Genomic DNA, 25235 nt, shown 5'->3' with positions numbered 1-25235 from the left:
GAACCCTGATCATGTTCACCATGTGCCTTTCCAAATGAGAGAGAAACTCTAACTGTGTTTGCCATGTGCCCTTACACTTGAGAGAGAAACCGTGAACTTTATCGGCCTTCTTGAACCAAGGTATCTTTCCCTGGATGCCTTAAATTGAACATTTCTATAGACTTGCTTTAATTGGGACATTTTCTAGGCCTTAGAACTGTAACTACCAACTTATTAAATTCCCCTTTTTAAAAGCCATTCTATTTCTGGTATATTGCATTTCAGCTGCTAGCAAACTAGAACATCTGGAAACTACAAATCATTGTTGAATAAAATTAGAGCTCTAAATAAATGGAAAGACATCCCATGTTCATGGATGGAGAAACTTAAGATGGCATACTCCTCATATTGGTCTATAGAGTCAACACAATAACTATTAAAATCCCAGCTTTCATTTTTGCAGTAATTGACAAGCTGACCCTAAAATTCATATGAAATTTTTTTTTTTTTGTATCTCATGGTGGTTTTATTTTATTTTATTTTATTTTATTATTTTTAAAAAATTTTTTTTATTAATCAAAAAAAAGAAAAGAAATTAACACAACATTTAGAAATCATTCCATTCTACACATGCACTCAGTAATTCTTAGTATCATCACATAGATGTATGATCATCATTTCTTAGTACATTTGCATCGATTTAGGAAAAGAACTAGCAAAATAGCAGAAAAAGATATAGAATGTTAATATAGAGAAGAGAATTAAAATAATAATACTAATAAAAAAATATATATATAAAAAGGAAAAAGAAAAAAAACAAAAACAAAAGATACTAGCACACAAACAAACAAACAAAAAACCATATTTCAGGTGCAGCTTCATTCAGTGTTCCAACCTAGTTACATTACACTTAGGTATTATTGTGCTGTCCATTTTTGAGTTTTTGTATCTAGTCCTGTTGCACAGTCTGTATCCCTTCAGCTCCAATTACCCATTATCTTACCCTGTTTCTAACTCCTGCTGGTCTCTGTTACCAATGATATATTCCAAGCTGATTCTCGAATGTCGGTTCACATCAGTGGGACCATACAGTATTTGTCCTTTAGTTTTGGGCTAGACTCACTCAGCGTAATGTTGTCTAGGTCCATCCATGTTATTACATGCTTCATAAGTTTAGTCTGTCTTAAAGCTGCATAATATTCCATCGTAGGTATATGCCACAGTTTGTTTAGCCACTCGTCTGTTGATGGACATTTTGGCTGTTTCCATCTCTTTGCAATTGTAGATAATGCTGCTATAAACACTGGTGTGCAAATGTCCATCTGTGTCTTTGCCCTTAAGTCCTTTGAGTAGATACCTAGCAGTGGTATTGCTGGGTCGTAATCCATTCTGCCATTCTATGTCTTTTGATTGGGAAATTCAGTCCATTAACTTTTAGTGTTATTACTGTTTGGATAATATTTTCCTCTACCATTTTGCCTTTTGTATTATATATATCATATCTGATTTTCCTTCTTTCTACGCTTTACTCCATACCTCTCTCTTCTGTCTTTTCGTATCTGACTCTAGTGCTCCCTTTAGTATTTCTTGCAGAGCTGGTCTCTTGGTCACAAATTCTCTCAGTGACTTTTTGTCTATAAATGTTTTAATTTCTCCTTAATTTTTGAAGGACAATTTTGCTGGATATAGGAGTCTTGGTTGGCAGTTTTTCTCTTTTAGTAATTTAAATATATCATCCCACTGTCTTCTAACTTCCATGGTTTCTGCTGAGAAATCTACACATAGTCTTATTGGGTTTCCCTTGTATGTGACAGATTGCTTTTCTCTTGCTGCTTTCAAGATCCTCTCTTTCTCTTTGACCTTTGACATTCTAACTAGTAAGTGTCTTGGAGAATGCCTATTTGGGTCTATTCTCTTTGGGGTGCGTTGCACTTCTTGGATCTGTAATTTTAGGTCTTTCATAAGAGTTGGGAAATTTTCAGTGATAATTTCTTCCATTAGTTTTTCTCCTCCTTTTCCCTTCTCTTCTTCTTCTGGGACACCCACAACACGTATATTTGTGCGCTTCATATTGTCATTCAGTTCCCTGATCCCTTCCTCAAGTTTTTCCATTCTTTTCCCTATAGTTTCTGTTTCTTTTTGGAATTCAGATGTTCCAACCTCCAGTTTACTAATTGTAGCTTCTGTCTCTTTAGATCTACCATTGTAGGTATCCACTGTTTTTTCCATTTTTTCTTCTTTGTCCTTCACTCCCATAAGTTCTGTGATTTGTTTTTTCAGATTTTCTATTTCTTCTTTTTGTTCAGCCCATGTCTTCTTCATGTCCTCCCTCAATTTATTGATTTGGTTTTTGAAGAGTTTTTCCATTTCTGTTCGTATATTCAGCATTAGTTGTTTCAGCTCCTGTATCTCATTTGAACTATTGGTTTGTTCCTTTGACTGGGCCATATCTTCAATTTTCCGAGCGTCATCCATTATTTTCTGCTGGTGTCTGGGCATTTGATCAGATTTCCCTGGGTGTGGGACCCAGCTGGTTGAAAGGTTTTTCTGTGAAATCTCTGGGCTCTGTTTTTCTTTTCCTGCCCAGTAGGTGGCGCTCGTGACGCTCGTCTGTCTGCAGGGCAGTCGGCCCGGGAAACCGCGCGTGGAGGCGGGGGTCGCTGGCCACCGCAGCTTGGGGGAGTGCCGGTCCAAATTGCCCAGCTGGCCCGAGATGCCAAGCGTGACGGGAGGGCCCCGCTATCCAACGTTCCCAGTCAGACCGGGGAGCCACGTGCGTGGAAGGGACCCCAGTCGCCAGCCGCCCCGGCCGGGAAAACGCGTGCCCCTCGGGTATCTCACCGCAGCGGATTCTCCCTGCCCGTTCAGCCGTTCCAGAATGGGGTACGCTGTCTTTTTGGTCTCTGTCCTGACTCTGGGAGCTGTTTCGTATTGTTTCTGTTTCTTTAGTTGCTTTTCTGGGGGAGGAACTAAGACCCGCGCATCTTACTAAGCCGCCATCTTCTCCGGAACTCTCCATATGAAATTTGAGACACTCAAAATAACCAAAAAATCTTAAAGAGGAGAACACTCTTGGGAGAACAAATCATACTCCCTGATTTCAAAATTTACTTCAAAACCAGTTATCAAGAGAGTGTGGTTCTGGCATAAGGAGAGATATTTACATCAATGGAAAAGAATTGTGAGTTCAGAAATAAGTCCTCACATTTACAATAACTTCATCTCTTAAAAGGGTGCTGTGGGGGGTTGAAATTGTATAAGCATGTTCTTAAAGTTAATCTATCCCTGTGGATGTGGACCCATTGTAAGTAGGAACTTTTGATGAGGCTGCTTCAGTTAAGGTGTGATCCACCTCATTTCAGATGGGTCTTAACCCTCTTACTGGAGTCCTTTATAAAGGGGATTAATAGAGAGATAGAAATGACAGAAATGAGAAGCTGAAAGCAACAATACCTGGAAGCGAAGGGAGAGACCAGCAGATCCTGCCAGGTGTCTTGACATTTGGCAGAGGACCAAGGATTGCTGGCAGCTGGTCTAGAGGAAAAAAGCAATGCCTTGGTGATGAGTCGATGTGGACGTTCGTATGGCCTCAAAGAAAAAATTAATATGTCCCCACCATTATAAATTAATCCACTTGATGGTATCTCCTTTGATCAGCCTAGGAAACTAAAACAGATATTGGTGACAGAAGAGTGGTGTGCTGCTTTTGCAAATACAAAAAATGTGGAAACAACTTTGGAATTGGGTAATGGGTAGAAGCTCGAAGAATTATGCAGTGCTTGACAGAATAGGTCTATATGGCTTTGAAGAGACTGTTGGTAGAAATATGGATGCTAAAGGAACTTCTGATGTGGGCTTAAACATAAATGATGAATATCTTATTGGAAAATGGAAGAAAGTTGCTCTTTTTTTAAGGTGGCATAGAACTCAGCAAAACAGTTCTCATGTCAGAGTGATAAAGCTGGATATTTAGCTAAGGAGATTTCAAAGTTGAATGTAGAAAGTGCATCCTGGTTTCTCCTTGCAGCTTCCAGTAAAATGTGAGAGGAAATGGATAAGTTGAGAACTGAACACTTGAGTACAAGAAACCAGAAATTGATGGTTTGGAAAATTCTGAGCTTCTAGAAAATGAGTCCCCAGAGAATAGTGCCCCATTTGAGGGTCTAACTGAACATGGATCTAGTCAGCCATTTCAGTGCAAGTCAAGACTGGAAATGCAGTTATCCAGGAAGTATCTGAGGAAAGCCCTACTGTCTGATGATTTGGACCCCTGTTGTACTACATGAAGAATGGAAAAGTTTTATGTGAGATCTGTATGAATGGAAACCACTGCCAGCCTGGACTAAAAGGGACAGAGAAAAGGACAGATTGAAGGAAAAATAATTTCAAAGGCAGAACTATAGAAGCTGAGGTCTGGACCAAAGATATCTTCTCAGGTCAAGAGAGTGAGCCCATCCATTTGTGTGGAAAGGGTATGTCCTGGCACTTGGAGGGTGGCCTTCTGTTCCATTGTATAGGAATAGTGCTGACACCCCAGTTTTCAGAGAGAGTGGAACATATTCCCTGGATACTGTAGAGAGTCTGGCCATCACCCTAGTGCTCTTAGAGGTTGGAGCTTTCATTCCAGTGTTCGGAGAGAGCTGGTCATGGTGCAAGCTCTTGGAAAGAGTGAGGCTGCCACTTCATCAGCACTGGAGGACAAAATACTGTTCCATAGATGACTCTTGGATCATGAGATCTAATGCAGTATGCCCTACACTGTTTCAAAAGTTTTTAACTTTAAGGATATAATGAAGAACATGAAAAGACAATCCACAAGAAGGGAGCAAACATTTGCAAATTATATATCCAATAAGGGACTTGTATCTAGAATATCAAGACATCTTAAAATTCAATAATACAAATACAAATAACCTATTTTAAAAATTGGTGAAAGATCTGAAAAGAGGTGTACAAATGGCCAATTATCATATGAAAAATGCTCAACATCATTAGTCGTGATGGAAATACAAATTAGAACCACAATGAGTTACCATTTCACACTCATTAATATGGCTATAATAAAATAGATAATAGCAACTGCTTAGGAGGATGTTTAGAAATTGGAGCCCCAAAACACTGCTTGGTGGAAATGAAAATAATGCAGCCACTATGAGAAACAGCTTGAAAGTTCCTCAAAAAGTTTTACAAGAAGATACCATACAATCTAGCAATTTCATTCCCAGGTATTTACCCAAGAGAAATGAAAACTTGTACCCACAAAAACACTTGTATATGAATTATATTCTTAATATCCAAAAAGTGGAAACAACCCAAATATCCATCAACTGAAGGATAGATAAATAAAATGCAGAATATCCATTTAAAGGAATATCATTTTGCAATAAAAAGATGTAGTTTCTCATCCCACCGCCCAAGATGCCAAAAGAAAAGAAGGCCAGGGGGAAAAGATGGCCCTAGCCCTTGCTGTAGTGAATAAGTAAGAGACCAAGAAGGTGGCAAATTCACTGAGAAAAGGCCCAAGAATTGTGGCATTGGACAGGACAGCCAGCCCAAAGGTACCTCACCTACCTTGTTAAATGGCCCCACTACTGGCTGCAGTGGCAAAGGGCGATCCTGTACAAGTGGCTGAAAGTGCCCCACCATCAACCAGCTCACCTAGGCCTTGGACCACCAAATAGCTATTTGACTGCTTAAGCTGGCTAATAAGTACAGATTAGAGACAAGGCAAGAGAAGAAGCAGAGGCTGTTGGCTTGGGCTGAAAATACAGCTGCTGACAATGGGGATGTCCCCACGAAGAGGCCAACCTATGCTTCAAGTAGGGGAGAACACTGTCACCACCTTACTGAAAAACAATAAAGCCAAGATGGTGGTGATTGCACATGATGTGGACTCCATCTAGCTGGTTATCTTCTTTCCCATCTCATAAAATAGAGGTCCCTTACTGTATCATCAAGGGGAAGGCCAGGCTGGGATGGCTCATCCGCAGTAGGACCTGCACCACTGTTGCCTTGAGGCAGGTCAACTCAGAAGACAAAGGAGCACTAGCTACACTGGTGGAAGCTATTAGGACCAATTACAATAATAGATATGAAATCTGCCAACACCTGGGGGGCAGTCATGAGTCCAAAATCTGAGGCTTTCATTGCCAAGGTGGAGAAGGCAAAGGCTAGAAAATTTGCCACTAAACTGTGTTAAATGTACACAGTTGACTTTTCTGTACATAAAAATAAAAGTTCTCATAAAAAAAGAAGTATAGTATTGACATATGTTACAATATAGGTGAAACCTTAAAACATGCTAGTGCAGTTTTGATTTCTGGTGCCTGCCCATGCAAATAAACAAACAAACATGCTAGTGAAAGAAGCTAGTCACAAAAGACCACATATTGTATGAGACATTGAAACAGACAAATCCATATAGATGGGACATAGACTACTGGTGACAGCAGCTGGAGGGGAGAAGGGAATGGGATTTCGTTTTGAGCCACTTCAATATTCTGGAATTAGAGAGCCATGATAATTTCAAAGCTCTGTGAATATACTAAAACACATCAAATTGCACACTTTAAAGGATGAATTTATAGTATGTGAATTATAGCTCAATAAAGCTGTTAAAAAGAAAAAAAAGAAATAATTGATACCTATAATCTTCCTACCTGCCCACTAAATCAAAGACTTTTAGATTGGTTTTACAACACTGTTTTTCTAACAAGTTTTATGAAATAAGCTTGAGGTTTAGCTCCTGGTTTTTATTATTGTTTTAAAAATATTTTATCTCCTTCATTGGTATTTCATACTCTACCCATGAATTGAACTTTGCATTTCTTAAAATGCATCTACTTTCTCAGGTCTCAGTTCTAAAAATTTTGTACATGTTGTCCCCTCTGCTTGGAATGCTTCTCCAATTAGCTGATGTTTGTTTCTTTCCAATAGTGGAGATGTCACCTTTTTAGGAAAGCCCTCCTTGATTCTTCCTCCTCTAGGCCTGAGGTTTAGTTAATACACATTGTGAAACAATAATCCAGTAATCTGACTGGCAGTTTTTGAGTTAGTAACAAGTTTTGAGTACCAATTTTTTTATGTTTATTATAAAAGAAGCTATGTGAAAATTGTATTATAAGATATTCCACGTAATTCTACTAGGGTTTTTAAAAAATCATTTTTACTTTAAGTTTCTGAAATTCATTTTACTGAATTTTAAAGCTGAATTTTATATTTGAAATTAAAAAACTAATTACCCATTTGTTATTGGTCCTTCTGGAAAATAAGTTTTGCTCTTCAGAATTGTAAATATAATAGGCTTCTGTCCCAAAATAGCCAACTGCGTGCTAAGTATTATGGAATTCTGTAAAAACAAAATAAAATTTCTTTTTACTTTTTCATACTGAAATAACTCTGAAATGTCAGTATTAGATATTGAATTTATTATTTTAGTTATAACATTGTTAACATTAATAAATTTACTATATTTTCTAGATCAGCTTTGTTGTTTCCTATCATATAACCTCCTCCCATTTGCAGAGAACTCCACAAATTCTAAATAACTTATAATGAAGTTTCCAATTTGTCAAAAATACCATGCACAATCAAAATCCTGAAGAAACTGGACTATTGGGACTATAAGTACTCCTAGTTTTAATCTCAATGAACTATATACTAGAGTTTCTAAAATTAATTTAATCTCAATGAAATAGAGTGTCTAAAACTGATATGATACTCTTTCAAGTCAGGTTTCAAGTGATGTTGAGAGGCTTTCTTGTATACAGAGAGACATGACATGCTCCTTCTTTTTCTTGTGAGATAACGGAGAAGTTGAATTGAGCTGGAATTATCTCTAATAAGATATTTTTGGAATAGAAGCAACTGTATCATTATAGGGAATTCCCAGGATAAAAACAGAAGCTCTAATAGGTAATGAGGGCCAGTCTAGAATCCCATAGCTTCCTTCTGCTTTTGTCTTCCGATAATGCTATGGTGGTTTGAAGCTGTTTATACCCCAGGGGAAAAACAAAACATGTTCTAATCCATTTCTGTGGTTGTGAATCCACTGTAAGTAGATCTTTTAATGAAGTTACTTCAGTTAAGGTGTGGCCCAACACTATCAAGTGAGTCTTAATCCTATTACTGGAGTCCTTTATAAGCAGAATGAAATTCAGACACAGTGAGAGGAAGCCACAGAAGGAAGAAACTGAACATCTATGGAAACCAGAAGAGAATAGACAGACCAGGGGCCACTGCCATGTGCCTTATCACTGACAAACTTAGGACCAAGGATTGCCAGCAGCCATCCCAGAATTCCAGTTTTCAGGAAGGAAGCTTCACCTTGGTGACCCTTGATTTAGACTTTTTCCTAGCCTCAAACCATGAGCTAATAAATTCCTATTGTTTAACCCAACCCCAAATTCAACACAGATTCATGATGAAAACTTACAGTAAACTAGGAATAGATGAGCACTTGCTCAAATTGATAAAGGGTATCTACAAAAACTCAAAATTTACTTCATACTTAGTAGTGAAAGAATATATTTCCTTTAAGATTGGGAACAAGGCAAGCATATATGCTCTTACAATTCATGTTCAACATAATACCTGGAACTTTTGTCCAGAGTAGTAAGGCAGTAAAAGAAAAGAGAAAGAAAAGAAAGGAGGAATACCTATAGATTGGGAAGGAAGAAATAAAACTGTCACTATTTGCAGACAATGTGATTGCCTATGTAGGAAATCCCAAGGAATCTACTAATAAGAGAGTTTAGCAGTGTCCCAGGACACAAAGTTGACATGCAAAAAATCAAGCAGATTTCAAAGTGTTAGCAATGAACAATTGGTAACTGAAATTTAAAACACCATACCATTTATTCATTCCAAGAAAATGAAATACTCAGATGTAAATACAACAAAACATGTAAAGATCTATATGCTGAAGACTAAAACTTGCTAATGAAAGAAATCAAGGAAGACCTAAATAAACGAAGAGACATAACCTGTTTGTGGATGGAAGATTCAACATAGTAAAGATGCCAGTTCTCTCCAAACTGATCTATATATTATTAGATTCTTATCAAAAGCACAATAGGGAGTTCCAGTAAGACAGTGGAATAAGATAGGTTGAGTTCACCCCTGCTCCAAGGAACGCTAGAGAAGTGACAGGGAGGCAACTGGGACAGCAATTCCAGGGTATAAGTGACCTGGAAGGGTCTTCTACACCACGCAGGGAGTCCCTGGTTGCAAAAGCTGAAGTATGAGACACAGAGCCAGAGACCGTCCAGCCCATTGCAAACAGCCTACACTGCCCCTTTCAAAAGAGAGGCCTGGAGCCCTCAGGAGTGCATGGACAGGGAGATGGGAACAACGAAGTAAGCCAAGCCATGTTCCTTCAGTGTGCTATCCTCATACATTCTGCCCTCACCCCATGACCTGAGACTCCCCCCACAACCCATGCACTGAACCTTGTCACCTGCCCCACCCTAATGCGCTCTAAGCACCCCCACCCCAAACTCCACCCTGTGTTCCCACCCCAAACCCCTGCCCAGTGCATGCAGGCAAGACTGCCCCAGCCTGACCCAGACCCCCGGCACAGGCACACAATCTAGCCCCACCTTTTCCAAGACCCAGATACCCATGCCCAACCCCTTGACCCTCAACTCCCCCTTCTTGCCCCTTTCAGGCAGTCGCCTGCACATCCTGGCTGTGGGCGTCCAACTTCATGCCCAGATCATGCCCACCACCAGCCCAAACAGTCATGCAACACGGCCCCATGTTGAGCTCTGCGAATGCACACACCTCCGTGGGGCCCCTAGACAAGTGCACTGCAGGACCCTCCCCACATCTGCGCACGTGCACAGACACATCTTCCCTACTGGGCGCCCACACATCCAGGCACCAACCTCTTGACCCCAGCACCCCGCCCTCACTATCCTGTTCACGTGCACACCATTGCCCCACCCTGGCACAAGCGCCCTGTTCCACACCTGGCAGGTGCTCATTGTTGTGGGGCACACCGAAAGAGAGACCGCATACTTTAAAACTGCAAGCCAATTTGGAGTTTTTATTAGCCGGCCGGCGACTGTCTCAGAAACTTCCAAGAAGGAAGATTTAGAGAGCAGCCCCTAGAGGTTTTCAAGGTGTGCTTATAAAGGCTAAAATTATGTTGCAGTTTTGCAGTTGCTAGCAAGCAAGTGTATCACAGAAGCAGAAAAATGCCGTTAGCTGTTGCCAAAACACATCCTGTTCTCTCAGTTCCCTAACACTGGTTATTGTTTAATTCTTGGGGACATTCCGCCCCAATGTTGTGGGGACTTTCCCTACTTGGGTCTGATTAATTGCTCCTGCTTGGGCCTGATTGATTGCTCCTGGTCCTCCACACTCATGTGCACATCTGTGCTACATAGCTTCCACCCTGCACACACGTGCACTCCTGCCCCAACCCAACCCCGCACCTGCACAGTGAGAGAGCGACCCGGCCCACCTGACATGACCCACCCTGACCCACAAACCCTGTAACCTGTGCCCTGGCCCTACACACATCCTGGGTGCATGCACATCCTGGCTCCCCTGGACACCTCTTCCTGTACAAGGAAACACCCAAAACCTGCCCTCCTTGAGCCTCAACCTCTGTGCCTCATACCCCACATGCCTAATACTCACGACCTCCATGCTCCTCGCTCTCACCCATATCCTGCCTGCTCATCAGCCCCTGTGCATCTGCTTAGCACCCCCATCCATCTCTCACCACGCCCTACCTCTGTGCCCCAATGCTGCACCCTGCTCCTGCACTCCAAGCCTGCCTGAGCTACACCCCACCCCCACAGCTCCCACACTGCCCCTCCACAACCCTGTGTCCCACACCCCATACTCACAGGTCCCAGTATAGTATCCCCAAACCCTGACTACACCTGAACCACAACCCATCACCGCTACAACCTGTTGTACTCTATCCCTTGACCCGCATGCTGTTCCACAGCTGTCCTACAAATACGAAGCTTTAGACTACTGAAGGAAATCACCTTCCAAAGTAACCCTATCAAGATATTTACGTGCCTCAAAAGCAAAAGAAGACCACTAAGCATATGAAGATTCAGACAGATACAGTCCAGCCTAGTGACCAAATTAAAACACCAGAGTAGACACAGACTTTGGGACAACTAATCAAAGATGTTCAAATACCTCTAATAAATAAAATCAGTGAAACGGTTAATGCCATAAAGGAGACCAAGAAGACATTAGAAGAGCATAAAGAGGAATTTGAAGGAATAAATAGAAAATAGCAGATATCACAGAGATTAAAGATGCTGTAGAACAAATTAAAAATATACTAGAGACACATGACAGCATATTTGAAGAGGCAGAAGAAAGAATAAGTGAGCTAGAGAACAGGGCAACTGATTTTGAACACATCAAAGAGTAAATGGCAAAAAAGATGAAAAAATTAGAATTGGATCTCAGGGAAATGATGGACAAAGCAAAGGACACGAATATAAGAGTCATTGGTGTCCCAGAAAAGGAAGAGAAGAGTAAAGGCCTAGGAAGATTAGCTGGGGATATAAAGGGGGAAACTTCCCAACCCTTATAAAGGATATAAAGATACAAATCAAAGAAGTGTAATGAACTCCAAATGGAATAAATACAAATAGCCCTTCCCCAAGACACATACTAATCAGTCTGTCAAATGTTGAAGAGAAGCAGAAAATCCTCAAACAGCAAGAAAAAAAAATTAACCACATATAAAGGAAGCCACATAAGACTGAATTTGGACCATTCAATTCGGACTATGGAGGTGAGAAGGCAGTGGTATGATGTATTTAAGTTTCTGAAAAAGAAACACTTCCAGTCAAGAATTCTGTACCCAGCCAAACTGTCCTTCAAAATTGAGGGAGAGATGAAAATTTTCACAGACAGGCAAATGCTGAAAGAATCTGTCAACAGGACACTGGCCCTACAAGGAATATCAAAGGGAGTTCTGCTGGCCAAAAAAAGAAAAAAAACAGGGGAGGGAGGTCTGGAGGATGGCACAGAACTGAAGAGTACCAGTAAGAGTAACTTAAAGGATAAAAAGAGAAAAAGGGAAAAGAATATATAGATCTGACAAATAAAATCCGAATGATAAGATGGCGGATTCGAGAAATACTTTTACAATAATAACTTTGAATGTTAATGAACTAAACTTAATACTTAAAAGATATGGAGTGGCAGAATGGATTAAAAATATAATCCAGCTATATGCTGCTTATGAGAGACTCATTTTAGAAATAAGGATACAAGTAGATTGAAAGTGAAAGGATGGAAAAAGATATTTCATGCAAGTTGTAATCAAAAGAAAATAGGAGTAGCTATACTATTATTGGGCAAAATAGCTTTTAAATGTAAAGGCACTGTAAGAGTCAAAGAAGGACTATATTAATAAAAGAGATAATTAACCAAGAAGAAACAACAATCATAAATGTTTATGCTCCCAATCAAGGAGCTCCAAGGTACATGAGACAATCATAGACCAAACTGAAGGGAGTGAAAGATGTTTCAACAATAATAGTAGGAGATTTCAACACACCACTTGTCCTCTATACATAGAACAACCAGAAAGAGGTCAGAAAGGAAATAAAGATCTTGAATATTTGATAAATGAATTAGACCTAATGGACATGTATAGGTTGTTACACCCCAAAACATCAGGGTATCCATTTTCCTCTAGTGCTCATAGAACATTCTCCAGGATAGATCATATTCTGAGGCAAAAAACAGGTCTTTATAAATTTAGAAACATTGAAATTATTCAAAGCACTTTCTCCACTCACAATGGAATGAAGCTGGAAATCAATAACCACCAAAGGTAGATCAGAATTTAGGGTAAATTCTATATTCTAAAACTTCACCTTCTGTGTGAGACCAAAGAAAGAGATATTTCTTTTGTCCTAAATTTCTCTTTTCTGTAGCACACAATCTAACTTAACTAATCTGGCTAGTTCGTTTAAATAACCTAAACACATGGAGCCTAGAATAGAGAATGAGATCTTGTAATTCTGGATAGCTTAGTATAATACCCTCAAACATTCCAGATGTGTTGGGCAGATAATAAAAAGTATTTGCAAAGTCCCTTGAGAACTGGAAAAAAAAAATGGAACTACTAAACTTCCCCATCTTGGAAATTCCTAATACTCTTTCAAGCATTAGGGACTCCCAAATTAATAGGCCAAGTCCTCAGTTTTGAGGCTGGCTATTTTGAAATTCATTTTTGTAACAGGGAAGCTAAGCCTACCTATAATTATGTCTAAGTCACTTCCAGAGAACTTTTTTTGTTGCTCAGATGTGGCCTCTCTCTCTTTGAGCCCAACTTTGCAAATAAACTCGTTACACTCCCCCTTACATGGGACATGACTTCCGGGGTATAAGTCTCACTGGCAATGTGGGACATGACTCCTAGGGGTGAGCCTGGCCCTGGCACTGTGGGATTGACAATGCCTTCTTGACCAAAATGGGTAAAAGGAATGTAACAAAATAAAGCTGCAGTGGCTAAGAGATTTCAAATAAAGTAAAGAGGCTATTCTGGAGATTACTTTTATGCAAGCCTCAGCTAGATATTACCAATTGCCATGGTATGCCAAACCTCAAACAATAGTAATCCTGAAAACCCTAAAGAACACCCAGGACTCTATCTGAGACCCTATAATAATTTCACTCCATTTATTTTTCAGAAACCTAAACCCTTCAGATTATTCCCATACCAGAGAAGCCCTGAAACCCAGAGGTACCAGTCTCTCCAAGAACATCAGCCAGTTGCATCCCCCTATCCCATAATGTCAACACCCCTTCTCAACATGAAGAAGTTAGAATGATCATTGCCCAAATATCCCTAAAGATTGAGAGAAGATCAAATTAGAGGGAGGAGTTATAACAGAGAAGACAGTAGCTAGCAAATGAGTATGACTAGTGAATCATTATATTGACATTTCTTTTTAGTGTGCAATGTATTAGAGCAGCTAGTAGGAAATACTGAAATTGTAGTATTGTAACTCATACCATACTTTTAAGTTTTTTCTATAACTACTTGTTAAAATGTATTTTGGAATCTATCATTTTTCTATATTTATGGTATATTTCACAATAAAAAGTTTTTAAAAAAATTAACCAAAATGGATCAAAGACCTAAATATAAGAACCAGTGCCATAAAGCTCCTAGAAGAAAATGTAAGGAAACATCTTCAAGACCTAGTGATAGGTGGTAGTTTCTTAGACTTTATACCCAAAGTACAAGGAATGAAAGAAAAAATAGGTAAATGGGAACTACTCAAAATCAAATACCTCAGGCAAGGACATGAATGGACATTTGTACTTTGATGCTTATAACAGTATTACTTGTGATTACCAAGAGGTGGAAACAGCCCAAATGTCCATCAACGAATGAGTGTATAAACAAATTGGTATATACACATGATGGAATATTAAGCAGCTGTAAGACAGAATACAGTCATAACACATGTAACAACATGAATGAAACTTGATGTTATGGTGAGTTAAATTAACCAGAAACAAAAGGTGAGTTAAATTAACCAGAAACAAAAGGACAAATGCTACATGGTCTTACCAATATGAACTAACTATAATGAGCAAACTTGGAGAGTTAAAGTTAAGAGGATTGAGATTGGGCATTTGATGCTGAAGGAGTAAAGAATGACCAACAGGATTGATTGTAAGGATCCAGAAATGGGTAGCACAATATTATCTGATGGTAGCACAATATTGCATGCATAATGAATAAAGTTGAGTGTGAATGTGGTTGAAAGAAGACTATGGGCAAGTATGATATCAGAAGAAAAGTACAGGATAAAAATCTGGGTATGTACAGCTTAGCAAAACCTAAAGTGGACAATGATGGTGATGAAATGTACAAATACAAGAAAGTTTTTACATGAGGGAGAACAAATGAATGTCAGCATTGCAAGGTGTTAAAAATAGGACAGTATATGGAAAAAATACAATAAATACAAACTAGGATCTATAGTTAACAGTAACACAGTAATATTCTTCCATTAATTATAACAAAGGCAATATACCAAAGCTAAATGTCAATAAGAGGGGAATATAAGGAAGGAGTATAGAATTCTTGGTACTGTTGTTTCTTCTTTTTATCTTCTTATTCCTTATTTTTAAATTTTTTTCTTTTAATTTATTATTTATTATTTTTATTTTTTTCTTCTTTCTGTGCAGAAGAAATGGAAATGTTCTCATATAGATTGTGGTGGTGGATGCCTAACTTTGTGATGATGTCAGGAGCCATTGATTGTTCACTTAGGATGTATTGTATGGTTTATGAATAAAACTGTTGAAAAAATAAAGATACAAGTGCTGGAGAAGATGTGTTGAGAGAGTGATAGGTATTCACTATTGGTAGGGAAGTAGAATGGTGCAGTCCCTTTGGAGGGCAGTGTGGTGCCTCCACAGGAGGCTAAGTGTGGAGTTGACAGATGATCCTGAAACCTTGTTATTAGGTATATACTTGAAAGAACTGAAAGAAGGCACTTGAATAGACATTTGCACACTGGTGTTTATGGCGGCATTATTCACATTTTGCAATGTGTGGAGGTGGCTTGGGGTGCATCAATGAATGGATGAATGAGTGAACTGTTGTGTTCACATAAAACAGAGTGTTGACTGACTGCAAGAAGGAATGCAGTTACAAGGTATACAACTAGGTGAATGAAACTTGTGAACATTACGTTGAGTGGAATAAGCCAGAAACAAAAGGACAAATATCATAAGTTCTCATTAATATAAACTAATCATAATGAGAAAACACTGAAAATAGAATTTGAGAGCACAGATTATCAGGGGATAGAATGGGGCAGAGATTGGGCAATCGATGATTAAGGAGTTCAGAAAGTTCAATAAGGTTCATTGCAAAGGTTCCTAGATGGTAAGCTCTTACAGCAGTCACATCTATTCCTGAATTTCTACTGTTATTTCTAAATTCTGAGATGCTAAGCTCTTTGGGTATAATCTTGTAAATTGTTTGGAAATTTGGGTATGTGTATGACACCTAAGACTCAGAGTTTGAGTTCTGTAACTTGAAAGTCATCATTATTCCATACAGCAACTGTACAAAGAAGCTGGAAAAGAGATCAGACTTCAACTAGAGATATGAATGAAAGAGATTTGGTTAGGACTACGGTAAATCAGAATACAGGGTAATGGATGATATTTTCTGTAGTTTAATACTACAACTTCTATATAAGACCAAAGGAAGAGTGTTTTATTTGCTGTAAATCTATATTTTATATATTTATATTTCCTGTAGCACTTTTTCTAATTTAATATGTATGGTCAGTTTATTTAAACAACATAATTACATAGAACCTAGAATAGGGAATGAGATATTGTTATTCTCTACAGGTTAAGGTAACATCCCAATACATCCCAGAGTATTTTGTACAGAAAATAAAAAAGTATTTGCAAAGGGCCCTTGAGAGACTGGGAAAATGGCACTATTAAACCTCCCCACCTCGGGAATCCCTGACATTCTTGCAAGCATTAGGGACTCCCAATTTAATAAGTCAAGCCCTTGATCTTGAGGTCACTCCTTGTGAAACTTATTTCTGCAAAGGAGAAGCTAAGCCTACTTACAATTAAGCCCAAGAGTTACTGTCAGAGAACCTCTTTTGTTGCTCAGATGTGGACTCTCTCTTTCAGCTAGCTCTGCAAATTAATTCACTACCCTCCCCCTATGTGGGACATGACTTCCAGGGGTGTGAGTCTCCCTGGCAACATGGGACATGTACTCAGGGATGAGCCTAGCCCTGGCATCATAAGATTGAAAATGACCAAAAGAGGGGAAAGAAATGGAACAAAAAGTTTCAGAGGCTAAGAGATATCAAAGAGAGTTGAGGGGTCATTCTGGATGTTACTCTGATGCAAGATTTAGCCAGATATTTCAAACTACCACAGTACGCTATGCCCCCCAAAAAATGGTATCCCTGAAAACCCTAGGATGTGCCCTGGGCTCTATCTAAGTCTCTATAAAAGTTTTTCTCAGTTTGTTTATTTTCTCAGAAATTTAGGCCCTCCAGATTGAGTCTAGGCCAGATAAGTATTGAAACCCAGAAGTACCAGTCTCTCCAAGAATGTGAACCAGATTCATTCCTCTCCCCCAGAAGGAAGTCAACACCCCTTTCCAGTATGAAGAAGTTAAAATGGTCATTGTCCAGATATCCCTGAAGACTGAGAGAAAGACTGAATGAGAGGAAGGAGGTATAAATCAGAAATTAGGACTTAACAAATGATTGTGACTACTGACACATTACATAGTTATTTCTTTTTAGAGTCTGGTGTTTTAGAATAGCCAGAAGGAAATACCTGAAGTGGCTGAACTGTAATCCAATAGTCCTAATCTTTGATAACGATTGTATAATTATATTGCAAGAAAAGTCAGATGACCATGTTTGTATGGATCTACTTCTGGGTATGTATATGTGTGTGTGTGTGAACACTACACTGTCTTTGCTAAAGTTTCTCTGTTGTAACTTTTATAGTTGGGTAGATTGTAATACTAGTGGTTAATAAGAGGGAGGGGTAAGGAGTATGCGCTGTATGGGATTTTTCTTCTTATTTATTTTTCTGGAGTTATGCAAATGTTCTAAAAATGATCACAGTGATGAATCCACAACGATGTGATGACAATGTGAACCACCAAATGTATACTTTGCATGGATTATATGGTGTGTGAAGATATCACAATAAAAATACACAAAAAAGAAACAATTATGTATGAATACACAGATAGCATTGCTAACTATAAAAATTAATTTTCTGTAGTTTGAATTGATTAGGGTAAATAATAAAAATTCATCTTAAATATTTTCACTGAGACTGTTGTTCTAAATTAGGATATGAAGAATTGATTTTGTAGTAGAAATTATAAAACCGTTTGTATTTCATTAAATTCAATAAAAAATTACATTTGAATGGGAGAAAATCAAACACGTCAATGCTTCAAGGACTTTGTCAAAAATGCAAAAGGCAACTGACTCAATGGGAGAAAATATTTGGAAACCACATATCTTATAAGGGGTTGATATCCAGTATATACTAAGAATCCTACAACTCAACAACAAAAAAAACCCACCCAATTGAAAATGGACAAAGGACACAAATAGACATTTTTCCAAAGAGGAAAACAGAAGGTTAAAGCATACATGAAACAATGCTCAGCTTCACTAGCTATTAGGAAAATGCAAATAAAAACCACAATGCTATCATCTCACACCTACTAGAATGGCCACTATTAAACAAACAAGCAATTACAAGTGTTGGAGAGGATGTGGAGAAATTGGAACACTTATTCACTGCTTGTGGGAAGGAAAATTGGAGGACAGTTTGGGGGTTCCTCAGGAATTGAATAGAAAGTTGCCTTAAGACCAGGGAATCCTGATACTTGGGATATACGTGGATGCTGTGAAAGCTGGGATGCAAAGAGACATTTGCACACTGATGTTCATATTGGCATTATTCACCAAAGAAACAACCCAAGTGTCTATCAACAGATGAATAGATTAAAAATGTGTTAAATAGTGAATAAAAAAAGTATTTGCAAAATCCCCTTGGGGGAATGGCGGGTAAGGGGGAAAATTCAAGTTCCCCATGTGGAGAATTCCTGATATTCTCACAAGCAGTGGGGACAATCAAAACGATAGGCCAAACCCTCAATCTTGGGGTTTGTTCATATGAAAATTATTCCCGCAAAGGATAGGCTAAGCCTACTTAAAATTAGGCCTAAGAGTCACCCCCAAGAGAACCTCTTTTGTTGCTCAGATGTGGCCTCTCTGTCGCCAACCAACACAATAAGCAAACTCATCACCCTACCCCTGTCTACATGGGACATGACTCCCAGGGGTGTGGACCTTCCTGGCAATGTGGGACAGAAATCCTAGAATGAGATGAGACTCAGCATCAAGGGATTAGAAAACCTTCTTGACCAAAATGGAGAAGAGTGAAATGAAACAAAATAAAGTGTCAATAGCTGAGAGATTCCAAACAGAGCGAAAGGTTATCCTGGAGGTTATTCTTATGCATTTAATAGATACCACCTTGTTAGCCAAGATGCAATGGAGAGGCTGGAGGGAACTGCCTGAAAATGTACAGCTGTGTTCCAGTAGCCATGTTTCTTGAAGATGATTGTATAATGATGTAGCTTTCACAATGTGACTGTGTGATTCTGAAAACCTTGTGTCTGATGCTCCGTTTATCTACCTCATGTACAGATGAGTAAAACATATGGATTAAATATAAATAAATAATAGGAGGAACAAATTTAAAGTAAAAAATAAACAAATAATGGGGGGAGTAAAGGTTAAAATAAATTGAGTAGATTGAAATAGTAGTGGTCAGTGAGAGGGAGGGGAGGGTAAGGGGTATGGTATGCATGAGTTTTTTCTTTTTCGTTTCTTTTTCTGGAGTGATACAAATGTTCAAAAAAGTGATAATGATGAATACACAACTATATGATGATATTGTGAGTCATTGATTGTACACCATGTATGGAATGTTTGTATGTCAAGAACGTTTGTATGTTAGGATTTTACAATTGAAAAAATAAATAAATAAATTTATATTTTGGGTACTGCATTATTTAAAAAAATGGGTTATATACATATGATGGATTACTATTTAGCAGTAAGAAGGAATGAAGCCCTGAAGCATTCAACAACATGGATGAACCTTGAGGACATTAAGTAAAATAAGTCAAACACCAAAGGACAAATATTTTATGATCTCACCAATATGAAATAATTATAATATGTAAACACATAGACATAAAATACATAATATAGGCTACCAGGATATAGAGTGAAGCTATAGAATGAAGAATGGTTGTTTAATATGTGCAGAATGTTGAAGTACGGTGAAAAACATTTGGAAATGGACAGAGGAGACAGTAGCATGTTCTTGTGAGAATAACTAACAGTGCTGAATGGTGTGTGAGTGTAATGGAAAGGGGAAGTCTAGAGTAATGTATGTCACCAGAAGGAAAGTTGGAGGTTAAAACAAGGGAATGTATAACACAGTGAGTCTTGTGGTGGACAATGCCTGTGATTAACTATACAAATATAAAAAAGTTCTGTCATGAATTAGAGCTGAACTGAAAAATTAATTAATAGGTAGGAAAAAAGTACCTATTGCAAACTTTGGACTATAGCTAACAGTAATTTTTTTAACACTCTTTCATCAGCAGCAACAAATGTAGCACTCCAACACTATGGGTCAATGACATGAGGGGATAAGGAATGGGAGGATCAGGGTTTTTTCTTTTTACTTCTTTTATGGAGTAATGAAACTAAAAAATGAACTTTAAGAACTGCATGTTAAATGAAATGTCAGGAATAAAAAGATAAATATTATCATGCCTCAATTATATGGACTAATTGTAATAAAAAGAAAACTCAGTGAACTAGAGTCGAGAGCATGGATTATCTGGTTGGGGCTTATTGTAAAGGGTCCTAACTTGTAAGCTCTTACAGCAGCCACATATATTCAGGAAGTGTAACTGTTCATTCTAAATTCTGAGATATTGAGCTGTTTGTTTATAAACCTGGTCATTCCCAGAAACTTCGGGTATTTATGTGACATCTGAGACTCAGAGTCAGAGCTCTGAAGCTGTGAAAGTCAGCAGTACCCCTTACAGGAATGGTTTAAAAAAATGAAAAAGCAGTCAGACATTGAGTGGAGATATGAATGAAGCTGATCTGGATAGGACTAAGGTACACCAGAAAACTGGGTAAAGGATGATATCATCCATATCTTAAAATTCAACTTCTGTGTGAGATAAAGGGAGAGATGTTTATCTGGTGCACAATTTATATTTTGGGGAGTGCATTTCCTAATTTAACTTGTATGGTCAGTTTAATTGCACACCATAAGTACAGGGAATCTTAAACAGAGAATGAGATTTTGTTGGTTTGTCCAGGTTAGTGTGATGGCCTGATAAATACCGGACTGATTTGGACAGTGAACAAAGAAGTATTTGCGGGGGTCCCATTAGGGAATGGGGAGAAGGGAGGAAAGATTCAGCTTCCCCATTTAGAGAATTTCTGATACTCTCACAAGCATCAGGACAACCAAATCAATAGGCCAAGCCCCAATTTTGGGGTTCACCCTTATGAAATTATTCCTGCGAAGAATAGGCTAAGCCTACTTAAAATAAGGCTTAATTTTAGATTTAAAATTAGGCTTAATTTTAGGTTTTAAATTAGGCTTAAAATCCCTGGAGATACCCAGAGAATCTCTTTTGTTGCTCAGATGTGGCCTCTCTCTCTAAGCTGACACAGCAAGGAAACCCACTGCCCTCCTCTCCTATACAGGACATGACCCCAGGGGTGTGAATCTCCCTGCCAGCATGGAACAGAAATCCCAGGATGAGCTGGGACCCAGCATCAAGGGATTGAAAAACCTTCTTGATCAAAAGGGGGGAAGAGAGAAATGAGAAAAAATAAAATGTTGGTGACTGAGAGATTTCAACAGAGTCAAGAGGTTATCCTGGAGGTTATTCTTATCCATTATATAGATTTTTCAGCTTGTGGTGCATTTGAGTGACTAACAGGAAGTACCTGAAACTGTAGAGCTGTGCTCCAGTAGCCTTGTTTCTTGAAGATGATTGTATGAAGATATAATATTTACAATATGACTGTGTGATTGTGAAAACCTTGTGTCTGATGTTCCCTTTATCTAGGGTATGAACAGATGAATAAAAAATATGGATAAAAAACAAATAATAGGGAGTACAAAGGTTAAAATATATTGGGTAGATGGAAATACTAGTGGTCAATGAGAGGGAGGGATAAGGAGTATGGTGTGCTTGAGTTTTTTCTTTTTTCTTTTTCTGGAGTGAGGCAAATGTTCTAAAAAGTGATCGTGGGGATGATATTGTGAGCCACTGATTGTACGACATGTATGGAATGTTTGTATATTAAAATATTTGTGTTTGTGTTGTTTTGTCGATAAAAACATTTAAAAAAAAGAATTGTAGTGGACTTCTCACAAAATCAGGAAGGATATAGGTGACCTGAACAGCACTAACAATCTTCTTATAGCGTACTCTTCCACAACAGCAGAATATACATTCTTCACCAGCTCAAATGGAACATGCCCCAAGATAGAACACATTATGGACCATAAAACTCAACAGAACAAATTAAAAAAAGAAGTCATACAAAGTATTTCCTCAAGTTACTGGAATGTGAGAGGAACTGATGTTCATTTACAAACTGAGATTTCATAGGGCAGAGATTTCATATGCTCCTTATGCTTATTTTTCCCAAACACAGGCTGAATACAGAAGGCTCTGAGTCACTTGGGGATATACTAGAAGAGCCATAAGATGGAAAGAGCTGGTTGACTGAATCACCACAAGAAGGAAGGCTACAGAACACCATGGAAACCCATATTAGATATCACGACCGCTATGATTCTTACTTATTAACACTCACAATGAGGTATAATTGGTGAACAGTTATAGCACATATTTAAAGAAAAATATTGATGTGTTTCGGTATATGTATGATTCCACGATCCCATAAACACAATTTAAATAATAAAATTAGCCATCACTCCTAAGTCTCCTCAGTTTGCCGGATATGATTTCCCTCATCCCCTTTGCCATTCTCAGTACCACTAATGTGCTTTCTGTCACTATAGATAAGTTTTCAATTTCTAAAATTTTATATAAATGAGTCCTCTAGCATATATCTTTTTGTCTTGATTATTTTTATTTTTTTATATGTGTACATATTGTTGTGATGTCTGCTAATTTTTATTGTGAGTTTATTTCATTGCATGTATGTATCAAAATTTGTTGACCCTTTTATACATTGATGGACATTGGGGCTGTTTGCTGTTTGGGCCACTACAAATAAAACTATTATGAACATTTGTTCAAAATAGGTGCAAAAAAATGCACCCATTTTTACTTTAAAAGATTAGAAATCAAAAGTGGTACTTGAAGTGTTTAATTGCCATTAATTAGTTTTAGTCCCTCTCAAGTTGATTACCAAAAAAAATAATTTGGTTGTCATTCTGTTTTATCAGTCTGTAATAAACTTGTGAATTTGTAAATCTGATTACCATGATTTGTGATCACATGCATATTTAAAATCACACAAAATTTGATTCATTAAAATGCAAACAGTTTCATGAGAAACTAACAGCCAGCTAACTGCTTATTTTATAGTTCTCTTCAATACATTTTAATTGCAACAGAAGACGGAATTTAAATCTTGAAAGCAGTAAATTTGTAGCAAATAAAAGAAATGATTTATTCATTGACTTTGTTGCACCTTTAGTAAATTCATTATTCTCCACATGCTAAAGGAGTCAATAAAGAACTAGACAGATTTTTGAAGGATGACTTCAAATAGATGATCAAGGAATGTCTTTAAAGCACTTTAGTGGCAGCAGTTTAATTAATAGTGAGGTTTATAGAAACTACTACAAATGCTCAGTGAGAATTTTTTTTAAAAGGTTTATAATTATAAAGATAGAGCACAGGTACAAGATCCATTATTAAAATGGATGGTGGGGTGGGCGAGGGTGGCTCAGTGGCAAAATTCTCGCCTACCCTGCTGGAGACCCGGGTTCGCTTCCCGGTGTCTGCCCATGAGAAAAAAAAAGGGGATGATGAAAATACATTTAGTTAGCTCTTGGCAGGTTAAAATTGTACTACTGATTATAAATTATGCCCAGCCTAATAAAAGAATGATAAGACATATTTTATCAATGCAATAATGATAATGTTTCCACCTACTAGTGAAGGTGCATAAGCATACCGCATCACCTCGTTCTGATCTGCATTTTCTGGATCATATATCCACATAACTATAACCTAAAAAATAAAAGATATGTTGTTATTACTTGACATTTTGTACAAATTTCATTCTTAGTTATGAAAAAACATCAACATAAAACATTTTACACTTTATATCCAAAATATCAATTATCCCAGTTTTAGAAATCAAAAGCAATGTGTGTTGTTTTTAACAAATAAAACAGTCAATGGACATGTAAAGGAAAAGTTAACAATATCCCTCTACAATCCTGAGGGAACTAATATTAAATGTTTATATGAATACTTATATATTTTTCTCTGCTGTACACTTAAATACACAGCTACACACACATACACATAAACCTTTTTAAAAATCAAATTTGTCTACCCATGTTATTTGTAACTTGGTTTTGATACTTGGTACACCATGGCCATCTCAGTAGATATAGATCTAATTTTTTTCTTTCTTGTTTAATTTTTGAATGTAAAATTTATTCACATAGATAAAAACAAATTATATTAAAAATACAGTGAAAACGTTCCTCCCCACCCTGTACTCCATCATTTTAGGTTCCCATTAGCCCGCCCACAGCCCACAGGTAGCTACTATTAGTGAGTGCTTTTTTATATTTCTATAAAACTTTTATGACTATATAAGCCAATAAAGATATTATTTTCTCCTGCCTTTTACACAAATGCTAGTATGCTAAACATTATTTCTTAACCTTATTTTCTTTACTTAACATTATAACATGGAGATCTTTACATATCCTCATTAACTTTAGCAGTTGCATAGTATTTCAAATTATGGAGGAGCCAACATTTATTTAACTAGTAACCTACTGGTAAACATTTGTTTCCAGTCTTCTACCATTACTATTAAAGCTACAGTGTGTAATCTTGTACATGTATTATTTTTCAATTTTTAAGTATATTTGTAGGGCACATTCCTAAAAGTGGAATTGTTGAGTCACAGGGCATACGCGTTTGAAAATGTTAAAGTATTGCTAAATGGCCCTCCATAGTGGTTGCACCAATATACTCTCTCTCACTGGCAATTCATGAGATTTCTTCCTTCAGAAACTTCTCAACATAGTGTATTGTCTCACATTTGGATATTTTGCTCAGATAGGTGAAAACTGGTACTTTGGTATACTATTAATCTGTAATTCTCTTACCATGAGAATGTTTGAGTATCTTTCCATATATTCAAGTGCCACTTGTATTTTCTTTCCTCTGAACAATTTGCTTTGCCCATATTTCTAATGAGTTGTTAGTCTTTTTTTTGATTTGCATAAGTTTTTGTGTATTAAGAAGATTGACCTTTTTATGGATACAAGTTGTGAGCATTTTGCCTCCAGTTTTCCATATTCTTCAGACTTTATTTTTGCCATGTTATTTCTCATTTTTCCATCTACCTTTTAGTTTTATGGAGTTAAAGTGATCATCTTTG

General features: G+C 37.7%; 1 protein-coding gene and 1 pseudogene across 4 annotated transcripts in view; one reads left to right on the top strand and one right to left on the bottom strand.

Annotated features, from left to right (window-relative positions):
* The window catches only part of CATSPERE (catsper channel auxiliary subunit epsilon), a 249994-nt gene that overhangs the window by 143138 nt on the left and 81621 nt on the right, over window positions 1–25235 (bottom strand). For 3 of the 4 annotated variants that reach the window (XM_077168505.1, XM_077168504.1, XM_077168507.1), the window contains 3 exons: window positions 23762–23839; window positions 7221–7327; window positions 3433–3513 (listed from right to left, as the gene is read on the bottom strand). In XM_077168505.1, coding sequence (XP_077024620.1) covers window positions 3433–3513; window positions 7221–7327; window positions 23762–23839 — 266 coding nt within the window. The remainder of the gene's footprint in view (window positions 1–3432; window positions 3514–7220; window positions 7328–23761; window positions 23840–25235) is intronic. The other variant, XM_077168506.1, reaches the window with a different exon arrangement.
* On the top strand, window positions 4626–6178 carry LOC143689437 (large ribosomal subunit protein eL8 pseudogene; annotated as a pseudogene).

Source organism: Tamandua tetradactyla, chromosome 7 (genome assembly GCF_023851605.1).
Source record: "Tamandua tetradactyla isolate mTamTet1 chromosome 7, mTamTet1.pri, whole genome shotgun sequence".
NCBI lineage: Eukaryota > Metazoa > Chordata > Mammalia > Pilosa > Myrmecophagidae > Tamandua > Tamandua tetradactyla.
The sequence above is the reverse complement of the archived record's forward strand: the minus strand, read 5'-3'. Positions and strand labels throughout refer to the sequence as shown.